This window comes from Prionailurus bengalensis, chromosome A1, assembly GCF_016509475.1.
Source record: "Prionailurus bengalensis isolate Pbe53 chromosome A1, Fcat_Pben_1.1_paternal_pri, whole genome shotgun sequence".
Classification (NCBI taxonomy): domain Eukaryota; kingdom Metazoa; phylum Chordata; class Mammalia; order Carnivora; family Felidae; genus Prionailurus; species Prionailurus bengalensis.
The window spans coordinates 29,272,433-29,285,961 of NC_057343.1; the positions used below are offsets into that span (position 1 = coordinate 29,272,433).

The 13,529-nt window shown below is 38.2% G+C and overlaps 1 protein-coding gene across 8 annotated transcripts in view; it reads left to right on the top strand.

The window, feature by feature from the left end:
- Positions 1-13,529, top strand: part of MTRF1 (mitochondrial translation release factor 1) — a 54,801-nt gene that overhangs the window by 21,321 nt on the left and 19,951 nt on the right. For all 8 annotated transcript variants that reach the window (XM_043579814.1, XM_043579797.1, XM_043579823.1 and 5 more), the window contains one exon: positions 5,086-5,203. In XM_043579814.1, the coding sequence (XP_043435749.1) occupies positions 5,086-5,203 (118 nt within the window). The remainder of the gene's footprint in view (positions 1-5,085; positions 5,204-13,529) is intronic.

Below are 13,529 nucleotides of genomic sequence, written 5' to 3' on the forward strand. Positions count from 1 at the left end.
ACATCTTCTTTATCCATTCATCTGTCAGTGGACATTTGGGCTCTTTCCATGCTTTGGCTGTTGGTGATAGTTCTGCTATAAACATTGGGGTGCATGTGCCCCTTCAAATCAGCATTTTTGTATCTGTTGGATAAATTCCTAGTAGTACAATTGCTGGGTTGTAGGGTAGTTCTATTTTTAATTTTTTGAGGAACCTCCATACTGTTTTCCAGACTGGCTGCACCAGTTTGCATTCCCACCAGTAGTGTGAAAAGGTCCCTTTTTCTTTGCATCCTCACCAACATCTGTCATTGCCTGAGCTGTTAATTTTGCCCATTCTGACTGGTGTGAGGTAGTATCTCATTGTGGTTTGGATTTGTATTTCCCTGATGATGAGTGATGTTGAGCATTTTTTCATGTGTCTGTTAACCATCTGGATGTCTTCTTTGGAAAAGTGTCTATTCATGTCTTTTGCTCATTTCTTCACTGGATTACTTGTTTTTTTGGGTGTTGAGTTTGATAAGTTCTCTATAGATTTTGGATACTAACCCTTTATCTAATATGTCATTTGCACATATCTTCTCCCATTCTGTCAGTTGCCTTTTAGTTTTGCTGATTGTTTCCTTCACCATGCAGAAGCTTTTTATCTTGATGGGGTCCCAAGAGTTCATTTTTGCTATTGTTTCCATTGTCTCCAGAGACATGTTGAGTAAGAAGTTGCTGTGGCCAAGGTCAAAGAGGTTTTTTCCTGCTTTCTCCTCTAGGATTTTGATGGCTTCCTGTCTTACGTTTAGGTTTTTCATTCATTTTGAGTTTATTTTTGTGTATGGTGTAAGAAAGTGGTCTAGGGTTCATTCTTCTGCATGTTGCTGTCCAGTTTTCCCAGCACCATTTGCTGAAGAGACTGTCTTTATCCCATTGGATATTCTTTCCTGCTTTGTCAAAGATTAGTTGGCCATATGTTTGTGAGTCCATTTCTGGTTTCTCTATTCTGTTCCACTGATCTAAGTGTCTGTTTTTGTGTCAGTACCATATCATCTTGATGATTACAGCTTTGTAATACAGCTTGAAGTCCAGCATTGTGATGCCTTCAGCTTTAGTTTTCTTTTTCAGAATTGCTTTGGCTATTTGGGGTCTCTTCTGGTTCCATACAAATTTTAAGATTCTTTGTTCTAGCTCTGTGAAGAATGCTGGTGTTACTTTGTTAGGGATTGCATTGAATATGTAGATTGTTTTGGGTAGTGTTGACATTTTAACGATAGTTGTTATTCCTATCCGTGTGCATGGAATCTTTTTCCATTTTTTTGTGTCTTCTTCAATTTCTTCTGTAAGCTTTCTATAGTTTTCAGTGTATAGACTTTTCACCTCTTTGGTTAGGTTTATTCCTGGTATTTTATGGGTTTTGGTGCAATTCATCAGTCTTATCATAGGAAATTCAGAGGGTTTTAGGAGTTCTGTGGAGTTATTTCTAGGTTGTTTTTTTTTTTAATCAGGATTCCATCAAGTTTCATACCTTGTCATTAAGTCATATATATCTTTAAGGTTGGAACAGTCTCCCAACCCTTTTTTTTTTTTAATGACATTAATTTTCTGAAGAGTCTAGACCATTTGTCTTATAGAATTTGTTTCCTCATGGTACTCTTTAACTCATTCCTTTATCTTATTGCATTCAGGTTATATGTTTTTTGTGGGTTTTTTTTTTAATGTTTATTTATTTTTGAGAGAGACAGAGCATGAGCAGGGGAGGGGCAGAGAGAAGGAGACAGAAGATCAGAAGTAGGCTCCATGCTATGAGCTTAGAGCCCGATGTGGGGCTCAAACTCATGACCGTGAGATCATGACCTGAGCTGAAATCAAACGTTGGACATTTAACCAACTAAGCCACCCAGGGCGCCTCAGATTACTCATTTTGATCAAGAATACTTTATAGGCACTTATATTCATGTTGCATTTTATCAGAAGACACATAATATCAGATTGTCTGACTTTAGTGAGGATTAGTTTAAACATCGTGACCATAAAACTATCACCGTTTAAAAATTATATTTTTCTCTTTGCAGTTCCTGAGGAATCTCTAGGGTACATATATCCTATTTCCAACAACTTTTCAATGATCTTAACATCCATTAGTGATCTTTTTGCCTGAATCAGTTATTTTCTTTGGGGTCGCAAGATGGTAATATTCTAACTGTCTTTTCTTCTGCATTTATTAACTGGCATTCTTTTCTGTAAAGAACTTTCCTCACTAATATATCCTCTCTCCTCCTTCCTTCTTTCTTTGTCTTTTATTTTACCTCATTATAAACTCAATATTATTTCATTATTGACCTCATTATAGACTTACAGTTTGTGAGTTCTAATCACTGTTGTGTTTAATGTTCAATTTGTCCCTGATTTGGTCAGTGGTAGCCTTTTTAGGGCAGCTCTTTTTGAAATGACCCCATTAGTTTTTGAACATATCCTTGCTTTCTGGTATAATTAGATATCCTAAGCCCAACTTCTATCTGTCTGCCTCAGACTTGGTATCAGATCTCATTTCTTTTGGTGAGAAATATACCCAGAAATTAAGAGCTGGGTACTATGTATGCTCATTATTATTAATGTGTGCTTACATTTAGATTCTTTAATGTACAGAGCTACGATATACATATGATTTTAAATAACTGGTACCAATTACTAGTATTACCAACTCAAATTTAACATTAAGGGAGTATTTCCTCCTCACCATCTTTCATTTTGTATTTATATCTCTTTACACGTGAGTAAAAATTTTATTTCTTAATCACGTTAATATATTTATGTTTTTCTTTATTATGTAGCATATATAAAATGTTTTTAAAATTAGCAAACTACTGAGTACTGTTTAAGAATTCTGTCCTTAGGATATTGCCTACCAGGAAAGCATAGTCAAAGCACTATGGTCAAAGACCATCTGAAATAATGTTTTTCTATGTGCTTATGATATCATTATGGTAAATATTTTGATTCATTTGTTTCTGTTCCTATTAAGTATTAGCATTTGAGTTTTCTTTCCTCTTTTATATAATTTCACTCTTGGTGTATGCAAACATTTATGTAGTTCAGAAATCAAAACCATAGAGTTTTCTTGCTTCCCTCCTTATTCCTTCCACCCCATTTTCACCTATCCTCTTATTCTCTTCATATTCTTGAAAATTACACTCATGTAGTGGAGTTTCATTTTCATAAAAGAGCAAAGTCTTATTCTCTTAACTGACATTTAAAATTCTTTGTATTTCATTAAGTCACTGTTTCTTTGTTCAGCATTTTCCAACAGTCATTAGGTAGTTATAACATTTAAGAGAATAGGACATACAATATACATATATTTACTACATGACTATTTAATATACTGTAACCACAAAAAATGGGAAATTACTCTTCTCTTTAGTGTTTGTTTTTAAAAAAGTATTTATTTTTTGGGACCGCGCAAGTGGGGGAGGGGCAGAGTGAGGGGGACAGAGGATCTGAAGCAGGCTCTGCGCTGACACTCTGAGAGCAGCGAGCCCAATATGGGGCTTGAACTCACAAACCACAAGATCATGACCTGAGCCGAAGTCAAATGCTCAACCGACTGAGCCACCCAGGTGCCCCACTTCTCTTTAGCATTTATTGAAATTTTAAGGTAGCCAACACTGGCATATTTTAACAAAAGCTGTATAATCTTTTCTTCACAGTATAGTATTCATTTTAGAGGAAACAAAAGAATAACCAAATTGTATATTAGAGTCTAAAACTGACCCTGTTATTACTCTACAAAGAGAAAAATCATACTCGCTGCCATTCATACAAATAAATGATAAATGTGGAACAAGATGTTAGTTCTCCCCTGAAAAACATCGTATTTTGTAGTGTGTGTGTGTGTGTGTGTGTGTGTGTGTGTGTGTGTGTAACAAATTACCACAAATTTAGGGGCTGGAAACAGAAAAAAAAATTTATTTTCTCACAGTTCTAGAAGCCAGGAGTCTAAAATCAAGGTATTGGCAGGACCATACTCCTTCCAGAGCTTCTAAGGCTGAAGGCTGCCTTGCTACTTCCAGTTTCTAGTGTCTCTAGGTGTTCCTTGGATGCAAGCTAGATAGCTCTGAATGCACACGTTCCTCTCCTCTACTTTCTCCTCTAAGGACACTTCTTACTGGATTTAGGGCCTATTTGAATAATCCAGGATGATCTCATCTTAAATCAATTACAGCTGCAAAATCTCTTTTTCCAAATAAGGTTCTAGTGGTGAGAACATGAACATATCTTTTTGGATGCTACCATTTAGTCCACTAATAAGTACACATAGTCGATTCTCAGTATTCACAGTAGTTATGTTTTGTGAAGTCTCAGCAAACACTGATTTAGCAAATATTGAACCATCATTTCCCCTAGGGGAAATATGTATGCGTGTGTATACATATATTTATATACCTATATATTTCTGTATCTATTTATCTTACATGGATTATAATCTTAAAAGTAACCTGTCATGGTAGAGTCTATTTTCTTTATTTTACAAAGAGAAAATGAGGTTCACAAGTATTAGGTGACTTGCCTGAGGCTACTTCATTAACAGATGCCTGAGTTGGGGGTTCAAACCCCATCCAACTGACCCAAGAGCCAAAGCTGCTTGCACTATGCTGCTCTGCCCCCTCCTGTCTTCATTCTCTGGCCATGCTGAAAAAAGAAAGCCAAGTATCACCTTGTTCGACCTCAGTTGGGAATGTGCACATATAGAGCAGCTTGGAGTTTCTACAGTTCTGCGCATGTCACCTCGTGACTGAAAGTGCAGCAATAATTGATATGGGGAACAAATAAAGTAGGTGAATTTGCATATAGTCGGAATAATGAGGATCAACTTTATGTATACACGCATACGTATATATGGATATTTTCTATCAAATGTGGTTTTGTGGCATGGTGTGTGAGGAAACTTGAGAGATTGCCTAACCCCATGATCTCATAGCAACATAATCAGTGTCAAAAAATAGCATCAATTGATATAGGGAGTTTACGGTTCTTTCTTGGGTATAAGCTCTTTCTTAGTTTAAGTATTAAAACATTTGTTGGAAGTAGAATTTACTTACGTTGTACTTTTGGTTCTAGGTAGATGTGAAAATAGACCCCAAGGATTTGCGAATAGATACATTTCGAGCCAAAGGAGCAGGAGGTCAGCATGTTAATACAACTGATAGTGCTGTCAGACTCGTCCATATCCCCACAGGTAATCAAGTCCCTTTGCTTTTGTACTTTTAACCTGTTTTTACATCTTACAAAATTATTCAACGTTGAGAAGAAAATAGTTTTGTGTTGGTGTCTTGTTTCTTGCACCAACTCTTTAAGTTGACATTGAGATCATGGGTCTGAGGTCCCCAGTGTGTTCATATTCCACTTTTTTTCTCCGTTTCAAATTTTTATTTAAATTCTAATTAGTTAACATATAGTGTCATAGTTGGTTTCAGGAGGAGAATTTAGTGATTCATCACTTACATATAACACCCAGTGCTTATCCCAACAAGTACCTTCTTAATACCCATCACCCATTTAGCCCATCCCCCCCGCCTCCATTCCAGCAACCCTCAGTTTCTTCTTTGTTTTGAAGAGTCTCTATCATTTGCCTTCCTCTCTATTTTTATCTTATTTTTCCTTCCCTTACCCTGTGTTCATCTGTTGTGTTTCTTAAATTCTGCATATGAATGAAATCATGTGGTATTTGTTGTTCTCTTATGGACTTACTTTGCCTAGCCTAATATACTCTAGTTCCATTCGTATCATTGTAAATGGCAAGATTGCATTCTTTTTGATGGCTGAATAATATTTCATTGCGTATATATACACACCACACCTTCTTTTTTTTTTTTTCTTTTTTTTTTTTACATTTATTTATTTTTGGGAGAGAGAGAGAGAGAGCAAGTGGAGGAGGGGCACAGAGAGAGGGACACACAGAATCTGAAGTAGACTCCAGGCTCTGAGCTGTCAGCACAGAGCCCAATGTGGGCCTCAAACCCACAAACCGTAAGATCATGACCTGAGCTGAAGTTGGATGCTTAACCAACTGAGCCACCCAGGAACCCTGATATACCACAGCTTCTTTATCCATTCATTAGTCAATGGAAATTTGGGCTTTTTCCATAGTTTGGCTATTGTTGATAATCCTGTAATAAACATCAGGGTGCATGTGCCCCTTCAAATCAGTATTTTTCTATCATTTGGGTAAATACCTGGTAGTGTAATTGTTAGGTCGTAGGATAGTTCTGTTTTTAATTTTTTGAGGAACCTCCATGCTGTTCTCCAGAGTACCAGTTTGCATTCCCACCAACACTTTAAGAAGGTTCCCCTTTCTCCACATCCTCGCCAACATCTTTTGTTTCCTATGTTGTTAATTCTGACAGGTGTAAAGTGATACTTCATTGTGGTTTTGATTTGTATTTCCCTGATGATGAGCAATGGTGGGCATCTTTTCATGTCTGGACGAAAGCCATCTGGATGTCTTCTTTAGAAAATACATCTATTCATGTATTCTCTATCCCTTTCTTAACTGGATTATTTGTTTTGGGGGTGTTGAGTTTGTTGAGTTCTTTACAGATTTTGGATACTAACCCTTTATCTGATATGTCATTTACAAATATCTTCTCCCATTCTGTCAGTCACCTTTTAGTTTTGCTGATTGTTTCCTTCACTGTGCAGAAGATTTTTATGTTGATGAAGTCCCAATAGTTCATTTTTGCTTTTGTTTCCCTTGCCTCCAGTGACGTATTTAGTAAGAATTTGCTACGGCCTGGGTGAAAGAGGTTGCTGCCTGTGTTATTCTCTAGAATTTTTATTGTTTCCTGTCTCACATTTGGATCTTGCATCCATTTTGAATTTATTTCTGTGTAGGGTGTAAGAGACTATATTTTTTCCATTGGATATTCTTTCCTGCTTTGTTGAAGATTAGTTGACCTTAGGGTTGTGGGTCATTTTTTCTGGGCTTTCTGTTCTATTCCATTGATCCAGTGTATGTTTTTGTGCCGGTACCATATTGTCTTGATGACCACAGCTTTGTAATACAGCTTGAAGTCCATAATTGTGGTGCCTTCACCTTTGTTTTCTTTTTCAGGATTGCTGTGGCCATTCAGGGTCTTTTGTGGTTCTATACAACCTTGTTTGTTCTAACTCTGAAAAATGCTGCTGGAATTTTGATAGGGATTGCATTAAATACGTAGATTACTTTGAGTCGTATAGACATTTTAACAATGTTTGCTCTTCTAATCCATGAGCATGGAATGTCTTTCCATTTCTTTGTATCATCTTCAATTTCTTTCAGAAGTGTTCTTTTTTTTTAATTTTTTTTTTTTATTAACGTTTATTTATTTTTGAGACAGAGAGAGACAGAGCATGAACGGGGGAGGGTCAGAGAGAGGGAGACACAGAATCGGAAGCAGGCTTCAGGCTCCGAGCTGTCAGCACAGAGCCCGACGCAGGGCTCGAACTCACGGACCGCGAGATCATGACCTGAGCCGAAGTCGGCCGCTTAACCGACTGAGCCACCCAGGCGCCCCTCTTTCAGAAGTGTTCTATATCTTTCAGAGTACAGATCTTTTATCTCCTTAGTTAGGTTTATTCCTAGTTATCTTATTATTTTTGGTGCAATTGTAAATGGCATCAATTCCTTGATTTCTTTTTCTGCTGCTTCACTATTGGTGTATAGAAATGCAACAAATTTCTGTACATTGATTTTGTATCCTGTGACTTTGCTGAATTCATGTATTAGTTCTGGCAATTTTGTGGTGGAGTCTTTCATGTTTCCTACATAAATGACATCATGTCATCTGCAAATAGTGAAAGAGTGACTTCTTTCTTGCTGATTTGGATGCCTTTTATTTCTTTTTGTTGTCTGATTGCTGAGGCTAAAACTTCCAAAACTATTAAATAACCATGATGAGAATGGGCATTCCTGTCTTGTTCCTGATCTTAGAGGAAAAGCTTTCAGTTTTTCCCCATTGAGGATGATATTAGCTGTGGGTCTTTCATATATAGCCCTTATGATGTTGAGGTATGTTCTATCTATCCCTACTTTGTTAGGAGTTTTTGTCAAGAATGGATGCTTTATGGGGCGCCTGGGTGCCAGTCAGTTAAGTATCCAGCTCTAGATTTCAGCTCAGGTGGTGATTTCATGGTCATGGGATCAAGCCCCATGTCAGACTCTGGAGCATGGAGCCTGCTTGAGATTCTCCCTCTCCTTCTCCCTCTGCCCCTCCCCACTTTCATGCTTGCTGTCTCAAAAAAAAAAAAAAAAAAGAATGGCTTCTGTACTTTGTCAAATGCTTTTTCTGCATCTATTGAGTAGATCATATGGTTCTTATCCTTTCTTTTATTAATGTGGTGTATCATGTTGATTGAATTGCAAATTATGACTCACCCCTGTAGCCCAGGAATAAATCCCATATGATCATGGTTAATAATTCTTTTAATGTACTGTTGGATTCAATTTGCTAGTTTCTTGAGAATTTTTGCATCCATGTTCATCAGAGATATCGGCCTATAATTCTCCTTTTTAGTGGGGTCTTTGTCCGGTTTTGGAATCAAGGTTATGCTGGCCTCATAGAATGAGTTTGTAAGTTTTCCTTACATTTCTATTTTTTGGAACAGTCGAGAAGAATAGGTATTAACTTTTTTTACATGTCTGATAGAATTCCCATGGGAAGCCATCTAACCCTGGACTTCTGTTTGTTGAGAGATTTTTGATTGCTGATTCGATTTCTTTGCTGATTATGGGTCTGTTCAATTTTCTATTTCTTTCTGTTTCAATTTTGATAGTTTGTATGTTTCTAGGAATTTATCCATTTCTTCTAGATTGCTCAATTTGTTGGCATATAATTTTTCATAATATTCTTTTACAATTGTTTGTATTTCTGTGGTGCTGGTTGTGATCACTCCTCTTTCATTCATGATTTTATTTATTTTGGTCCTTTCTCTTTTCTTTTTTGATAAGTCTGGCTAGGGCTTATCAATTTTATTCATTCTTTCAAAGAACCAGCTCTTAGTTTTGTTGATCTGTTCTACTTTTTTTGTGTGTGTCCATATTGTTTTTTTCTCCTCTACACTTTATTATTTCCCTTCTTCTGCTGGCTTTAGGCTTCATTTGCTGTTCCTTTTCTAGCTCCTTTAGGTGTGAGGTTAGGTTGGGTCTTTGAGATTTTTCTTGCTTCTTGACATAGGCCTTCATTGCAGTATACTTCCCGCTTAGGACTGCCTTCGCTGCATCCCAAAGGTTTCGGACTGTCGTGTTTTCATTTTCATTTGCTTCCATGTATTTTTTTTTACTTCTTCTTTAATCTCCTGGTTAACCCATTTATGCTTTAGTAGGATGTTCTTTAACCTCCATACTTTTATGATCTCTCCAAATTTTTCTTGTGGTTGACTTCAAGTTTCATAATGTTGTGATCGGAAAATATGCATGGAATGATCTCAGTCTTTTTGTACCTGAGGGCTGATTTGTGACCCAGTATGTGATCTATTCTGGAGAATGTTTCATGTGCACTCGAAAAGAATGTGTATTCTGCTGCCTTAGGATAAAATGTTCTGAATATATCTGTTAGGCCCATCTGCTCCAGTGTGTCACTCAAACCTATTGTTTCCTTGTTGATTTTCTGCTTAGATGATCTGTTCATTGCTATAGGTGGGGTGTTAAAGTTCCCTACTATTAATTGTATTATTATCAATGAGTGTCTTTATGTTTTTTTATTAATTGACTTATATATTTGGGTGCTTCCAAGTTGGGGCATAAATATTTATGATTGTTACATCTTCTTGATGGATAGACCCCTTAATTATGATATAGTATCCTTCTTCATCTCTTGTCATGGTCTTTGGTTTAAAATTTAGTTTGTCTGATATACGTATGGCTACTCTGGCTTTCTTTTGATGTTCGTTAGTATGATAGATGGTTCTCCATCCCCTCACTTCCAATCTGCAGTTGCCTTTAAGTGTAAAATGAGTCTCTTAAAGGCAGCCTATAGATGAGTCTTGGTTTTTTTGTTTTGTTTCGTTTTGTTTTTATCCATTCTGATACTCTATATCTTTTGATTGGAGCATTTAGTCTTTTTACATTCAGAGTGATTATTGGTAGATATGAATTTAGTACCATTGTATTACCTGTAAAGTCATTGTTTCTGGAGATTTTCTCCATTCCTTTCTAGTCTCTGTAGCTGTTGTTCTTTCCTTCCCACTCAGAGTCCTCTTTAATATTTCTTGCAGGGCTGGTTTAGTGATCACAAACTCCTTTAGTTTTTGCTTGTCTAGGAAACTCCTTATCTCTCCTTCTATTCTGAATGACAGACTTGCTGGATAAAGTATTCTTAGCTTCATATTTTTTCTATTCAGCCCATTGAATATATCATGCCACTCCCTTATGGCCTGCCAAGTTTCTGTGGACAGATCTGCTGCAAACCTGATTTGTCTTCACTTGTAGGTTAAGGACTTTTTTTCCCCTTGCTGCTTTTTGGATCTTTCCCCTATCTCTCTATTTTGCAAATTTCACTAGGATATGTCTTGATGTTGACTGGCTTTTGTTGATTTTGATGGGAGTTCTATGTGCCTCTTGCATTCTGATGTCTGTTTCCTTCCTCAGATTAGGGAAGTTTTCAGCTATAATTTGTTGAAATAAACCTTCTGCACGTTTTCCCTCTCTTCTGGGACTTCTATGATACTAATATTATTATACTTTGAGGAGTTGCTGAGTTCCCTAAGTCTTCATTCATGATCCAATACTTTTTCTTCTCTCCTCTTTTCAGCTTCATTATTTTCCATTATTTTATCTTCTGTATCATTGATTCATTCCTCTGCTTCATCCATCCTCATTGTCATTGACCACTCAGTTTTACATCTCCATTATAGCATTTTTTTATTTCAGCCTGACTAGTTTTTAGTTCTTTTATCTCTGCAGTAAAGGATTCTCTAAAGTCCTCTATGCTTTTCTTAAGCCCAGCTAGTATCATTATTATTGTTGTTTTAAATTCTTTTTCAGGCATCTTACTTGTATCTGTTTTGATTAAATCCCTGGCTGAGACTTCTTCCTGTTCTTTCTGTTGGGGTGAATTCCTATGTCTTGTCATTTTGTCTTGGTCACTGTTTATGTGTGTGTATGTCAGGAAAGCCTATTATATTCCTGCTCATGAGAGTAATTGCTATATTGAGAAGAGGTCCTATACTGTCTTGGTACTGGTGCTTCAGGAAGTATTTCAGAGTATGCATTCTGTTGTTGTGCTTTAGCTGCTCTTTCCCTCAGGTCAATCCTTTGCAGAGTTTCTCCTTGCCTGCATTGGGAGTGCTTGGACACTGTCCACTGTGTGCAAGTTTTAACTAAGTATGTTTCAGTCTGCTTGTTAAAAGAGGCTAGATCCTATTTCCCCTAGAGCTGAAGCTTTGCAGCACTCTGTGATCAGTATACTTGGTGCACATGAGGGGTTTGTGGTCTTCTGAGGGAGGATCCTGCTGTAATGGTTTTCAGGAGGACTTGCCTAGGAAAGATGCACCTGCAGGGCGCAGGGGGGCAAGAACTTGGTGTAGGCGGTTCCAGCCTTCACTGGGGGTCTTGTGTTGCTCACTGAAGTTAGTCGGTGCCGATGGGGAGGGGATAATGGCATCACCCCACTCTCTTGTCCCCAGAGCAGGGAATTGAAGCCTGCCACTCTTCAGGAAACCCTCACAGAAGAGTGAACAGCCTCCCTTCTTGTGTCCCCAGCTTCCACCACAGCCCTGCCTTCACCCTGTCTGTGTCCAAGCTTTCTGCCTGCCAGGAGGCACAGTACTCCTGTGTTTTATCTCAAGAATGTGGCTGGGTGTCTAAGTTTCAAATTTTAGGGACCTGGTGCAGCATGGACCCGCGCTGATCCTCTGGGGGAGGGTCTTGCTGCACCGTGACTGGTGCTAGTTTGTCCCTGAAAAGCAGTCACTCAGCCACACAGTGGTTGGGAGTTTATGGTAAAGCACATCAAAAAGCCAGCACAAAGATTTGCTGCCCTCAGCAGGTGTCTCTGTTCCTATGCTAATGAACAGGGCAATACCTTGGCACTTTCCAGTTTTTTTGTCCCCGGAAAGTCCATGCCACCTCTCCAAAATGCACTCCAAGAAGGGAAATTGTTTCTCCCCGTGAGACCAAGGGGATCCTCAGACCATGCTGTCCACTTCCAGGCTTTTTCCCTCTTTCCCCACAGGAGTAACACTAAGTCCCCCAAGCATGACCCCAGCAATGACCCAAACTTCTAAAACTTCAGACTTTGAGCTCCACTGCTTATAAACACTGGTAGGAGTCAGCCCCTCTCCTTTTCCCAGTCATTGGTTTTGGGGAAGACTTTTTCTTGTACAATTTCCTATGTGGTTTTTTTTCTCTCTTTCTCTCTTTCTCCCTCGCTTCTCTCTCCATGATCAGGGCTCCCTCTCCTCCGTAACACCTGCAGTTCTCTTCTCCCTCAAATCAACTCTGCAGCTTCTTCCTTCCACAAGGTGGCTATTTTTCTCCCTTTAGATGTGCAGTTTGTTCTCAGAATGATTTGATATTTATCTGGCTGTGTTGAGAGACGAGGCAACCCTAGGGTCCCCTACTACTCTGCCATTTTAACTCTCCCCTCCCTATTCCACATCTGTTTGGTAAAGGTACTTCTCTCAAAGGATGCAGATAGTGAGTGGACCTATGGAGAGAAGCCACCAGGTATTCTGGACAGCGGTGAACAACCAGAGATGTCCCAGCCTAAAAATAAACATGAAAGCAGTATTGGACATGCTACTGTAATGGATCTACAAGTTGCCTTGGAGACTGAATGCTAGCTCCATTGGGCTGTGTTGCATTAATGCTGTTATTTTGAATGTTGGTAATTGTGGTATACTATGAGGTAGTTTTGCAGTCCTTGACGTGATTTCAGATATTTCTATCATTTTTCAAATTTTAAACTTACTTTAAGCTTTTAAAATTTCCTTTTTATGTTTTTATTTATTTTTTAGTTTTTAAAATGTTTATTTATTTTGAGAGAGGCAGAGCACAGTGGAGGGGCAGAGAGAGAGAGAGAGAGAGAGAGAGAGAGAGAGAGGGAGAGGGAGAGGGAGGGGGAGAGAGAGGGAAAGAGAGAATCCCCAATAGACTTTGCTATCAGCACAGAGCCTGACATGGGGCTCAGTCTTACCAGTCATGAGATAATGACCTGAGTTGAAATCAAGAGTCAGATGCTTAACTAACTGAGCCACCCAGGAGCCCCTAAAATTTTCCTTTTTAAAATTAATTTTTACATTATATATTATAAGGTTTTAAAAGTCAATGGTAAAATCCTATAACAAAAAACAGCAGCTCCTTAGACCTCTTTTTCCTGTGCCTCCTTCCTTCCTTGACCCTGAAGTCCCATTACCCACAGGCAACCAATTTAAACTCTTAGCTATTTTTTCTGATAATTACCTCAGTGTTTCTAAATATTAGATTGTGCTCTTTTTTTTTTTTAATTTTTTTTTCAACATTTATTTATTTTTGGGACAGAGAGAGACAGAGCATGAACGGGGGAGGGGCAGAGAGAGAGGGAGAC